At 28.3% G+C, this 3,954-nt stretch overlaps 1 protein-coding gene across 1 annotated transcript; it reads right to left on the bottom strand.

Annotated features, from left to right (window-relative positions):
* Positions 1-151: 151 nt before the first annotated feature.
* Positions 152-1,925, bottom strand: LOC124425949 (ubiquitin-like domain-containing CTD phosphatase 1). Its single transcript, XM_046967073.1, has 2 exons — positions 1,629-1,925; positions 152-1,358 (listed from the first exon to the last, which is right to left on the bottom strand). The coding sequence occupies exons 1-2, from the start codon at positions 1,786-1,788 to the stop codon at positions 532-534; spliced, it is 987 nt and encodes a 328-aa protein (XP_046823029.1). The 5' UTR covers positions 1,789-1,925; the 3' UTR covers positions 152-531.
* Between the last annotated feature and the right edge of the window lie 2,029 nt (positions 1,926-3,954).

The raw sequence follows: 3,954 nt of genomic DNA, 5'->3' as shown, positions 1-3,954 counted from the left end.
GTCTGATCTTGATAAATGTAAACATTGTTGAAAGTGTGTATATTTTTAAATAACAATGAGACATATATACGATTATTTTTTGAAAAATGATGGACGAATTCTTTTTCACTATACTATCATTTCTTAATAGGAATAATTAAAGAATAATATATTTAATTTTTTGAATAAGACTTTATTTGCTTAAGATTTGACGTATTTATTTAGTACCTACTGCATATACAATAAGTACATCATACATCGGAACATGTGAAAATATATATAGTTTTAATAATCCAAGCATGCGTTTATGCGAACAGAAACTTTTCCATAATATGCAGAAATTATTTCTAGTTCAGCATGATTTTGTTGTTTAATTAGGCTTGGTCTTTCACTTACATTTTACTAAACAGACTTTTAACAAGACATACATTTAGCATACTGTCTTCTCCTTTCTTCTCTTACAGTCGTCGATACAAGTGATTTCTTCTTCATCAGATGTCAATGAAATGTAAAATCTGATACAAATTAATGAAAATAAATGAAGATAAATATTTATTCATCGTCGCTCTTCTCTCCTCTTCTATCATGCGTCTTTTTTGCTTTGTATTCTTCCCATTTTCTATGATTTAAAGTCTGAAAATCGTCTACCTTGGCTATTAATTCTAGATATTTAGATAGTTTTAATAATTCTCTATCTTTGTTCCTAGTTGTATGCGCATGTCTGAAAGGTCTTATTCGTAATCCTGATTGTGGATTCATAATAAAATTTCTTCTTATGTCATCAAACATTATTGTATTCTTTGCCGAGAACTGTTTATACTTTCCCCAAATAATGCCTAGAGGTTTTACTCCCACTACTCCATATTTCGGCGTGTGAACGGATATCATAGCAAGAGAATCTAGATGAAATGCTATTTTGTAATTTGGATGATTCGAGACACCTAACAATTTCATCTTCTCATTAATCCATTTCATGCTGGTTGCTGACCAAATGACTATATCGTAATTCTTGTAAGCACGCGTTAAGAATTCATGTAGATATGGTCGCATTAACTCCGCTCCACTTTCTGCTGTTGATCTATGATCAAAAAGAGTGTAGTCTATGTCAAGTACAAGAAGTTTCTTGCCTTCCCTAAGAGGATTCAATTCTGTAATGGTATAATGATCAATTCTCTTTTGTATTTTAGATAAATATACTTCAGCTTTTTCTATTTCTACTTCTTCTTCCTCTATGTCTAGATCATTTACTACGTCCGGCATATTTTCTGGAGCTCGACTCACTTCCGCGATGTCCTCCTCTCGAGAACCCATTAACATTAATTTAAAACCTGGTTTTAATCCTAGCTTTCCTATAATGTCATCATCTTGTGCTGCTTTGCCTGGTAAATACAAAGTTTCTATAGACCTTTGTGAAACATTAAAATATATTAAGAGGTTAATTTTTAACAATTAAAAATTAATTAAATTAATTTATTTCTAATATTACAAGCAAGTAACACTTGCTAAATTACTTAATATATTCAAAAGACATAAATTAATAACTTTAAAAGATACAACTAAAAAATATATAATAGAACATTATGAAAGACTAGACATTTGATGTCATTTAAATAAACTCATAGGTCTATAAAAACAGTTCAAAACATAACCTTTGAATTTGAGGTTCAATAATTTTTGACGCTCTGGACGGACGCCTGTTTCTTTGTGTATGCGATTTTTCACTGTAAGGACCGTGTCAGATTCCAAGATATCAAGGATCTCGTACTCTTTTCCGCTCCATTTTACAATGATTTTGATTGCGTTCTCCATCGTGGCTTCCTCTAATAAAAGATACAATACAACTACAAATACAAAGCCATATACTGATAACTATTATTTGACAGGGTAAACAGATAGTAAAAAAATCGTAAGGGTGAGTCGGTGCCTTTATTCAGATCGAGGAGCATTTTGCTATTGCGTAGCAGCGACGTTATTTGATTGGTCAAATTTCAAAATCCATTTTAAAAAGATTAACTCTATTGTCATAAATAAGCAGATATATTAAAAGAGAAAATAACTTTGTTGAAATCTTTAAATCTATAATTTTTGATTATCACATTTATTACAATAAAATATGTAATTGAGTGAAGTCTTGAAATTTTCATAGTTTTAATTTCGACCAATCAACACAAGTCTTTGTTCTATCGCGAATTGATTTCTTTTGTCCCAACATCACAGATTCGACGAATATTAAGTGATGATTTAAGTTCATTGGTCGTAGCAAGAATTAATGCAATGATAAATGATCGAAAATAATCATCATCAGAATCACCTTTTTCTACAATCAATAACGGAATTAGATTGCTTAATTTCATGTTTTTTGGTAAAGCATCATGTCGAAATAATTATGAAATTTTGCAGTAGGTAAGTTCCTTGAGACGTCGTAAGAGTGCGGTAGTATGATCTCGCGATTGCATTTGTGTTTTTAATTTAGTCCTTTCGAAAGCACACTTTTTGCATTTTTAACATTCCAAAAAGAATCATGAAACAACAGCTATATATCAAAAATAATTACAATGAGGTATAATTTTGATACAAGTATTATTCTTATAGAGTTATAATATGATTAGAATAATTGATTACACTTCTTGATCGAATTTTTATAAAAAAAGAAAAAAATTATTTTTCTTAAGGATATGATTATTATTTTTTATTTTAAATAATTCATCAATGAATAAGATTTAAGTAGAACAATATTTGAATAGCGTTAACAACGTATAATATATTTAACGAACCTTTTTTTTACAATTAGTATTATGATGCAAAATTATGGAAGAGCATATGAAATTTTTGGTGGTTCGTTCCTTTTGCATTGTACATGAATATATATATAATTATATATATATAATATATAATATAATTATATATATAATATATATATAATTAATAATATATATATATATATTTATATATAAATAATATATATATATTATATATATATATATATATATATATATATATATATATATATATATATATATATATATATATATATAATATAATTATATATATATATAAAACAATTTTGTTTATCACAGTCGAATATTATCCAAGAGATTGACTAAAAAACGAAATTATTATATAAATTCTTGTTGCAACCAACGAAAAGTTTCTATTCCGAAAATTAATTAAGCATATCTCGTTTTTCTAATTGAATAAAAAAAAATTCGAATCCCAATGTCATTCTACATATATCATTTTCTTTTTCATTTTTTTTTCAGGTATTCCATCAAAAATGTGCTTTTCAAGTTAGAAATATTCACTCATGTTTAAGTTAGTCGCACCTTTCCCTTTTGAGCGCACACGAGTACATTAATAACATACTAGTGCATTTTTAATACGACCGGTAGTGCAGACGAGTGCATCTAAAGCAATTACGTTTCTACGCAGCTATGTGAGTCCTACATAAAAGGAGATATGATGTAACATAATTAAAGGAGGAAAAGTAAAATGTTTTTACGTTCGGTCAACAATCTTGGTTGTTATAAAAAGAATCGTGATATAATCTATAAATATTATATAATTTTGAATAATATTTTTTATTATCCATCGAAAAATTTTTAATACGCAAAACTTCGAATAATATCAAATGACGATTTATTTAAGTAATAATTTAAATTTAATTCTGTTTTCGTAGTATAGATATCCGAACAAAAATAAAGTCAAAGTATTGCTTTGTTCAACATATCATCAGTTTGATCCAATCAATCGGATCTCTTTAAAGATTTACACTCGATCGAACAAACGCGGTTTGACGGTTCGGATATCTTTCGGACCAAACTCGCTAGATTTGGCATTCAACAAAGTTTCAAATCTTGGCATTTGCTAGTAGTACTGATCACTGAGAGAAAGAGAGATAGTGCTAGATAGATAGATAGATAGATAGATAGAGACAGAGAGAAAGAGAGAGAGAGAGAGAGAGAGAGAGAGAGGAAG

Source organism: Vespa crabro, chromosome 8, assembly GCF_910589235.1.
Source record: "Vespa crabro chromosome 8, iyVesCrab1.2, whole genome shotgun sequence".
In the NCBI taxonomy this organism is placed as follows: domain Eukaryota; kingdom Metazoa; phylum Arthropoda; class Insecta; order Hymenoptera; family Vespidae; genus Vespa; species Vespa crabro.
The sequence above is the reverse complement of the archived record's forward strand: the minus strand, read 5'-3'. Positions and strand labels throughout refer to the sequence as shown.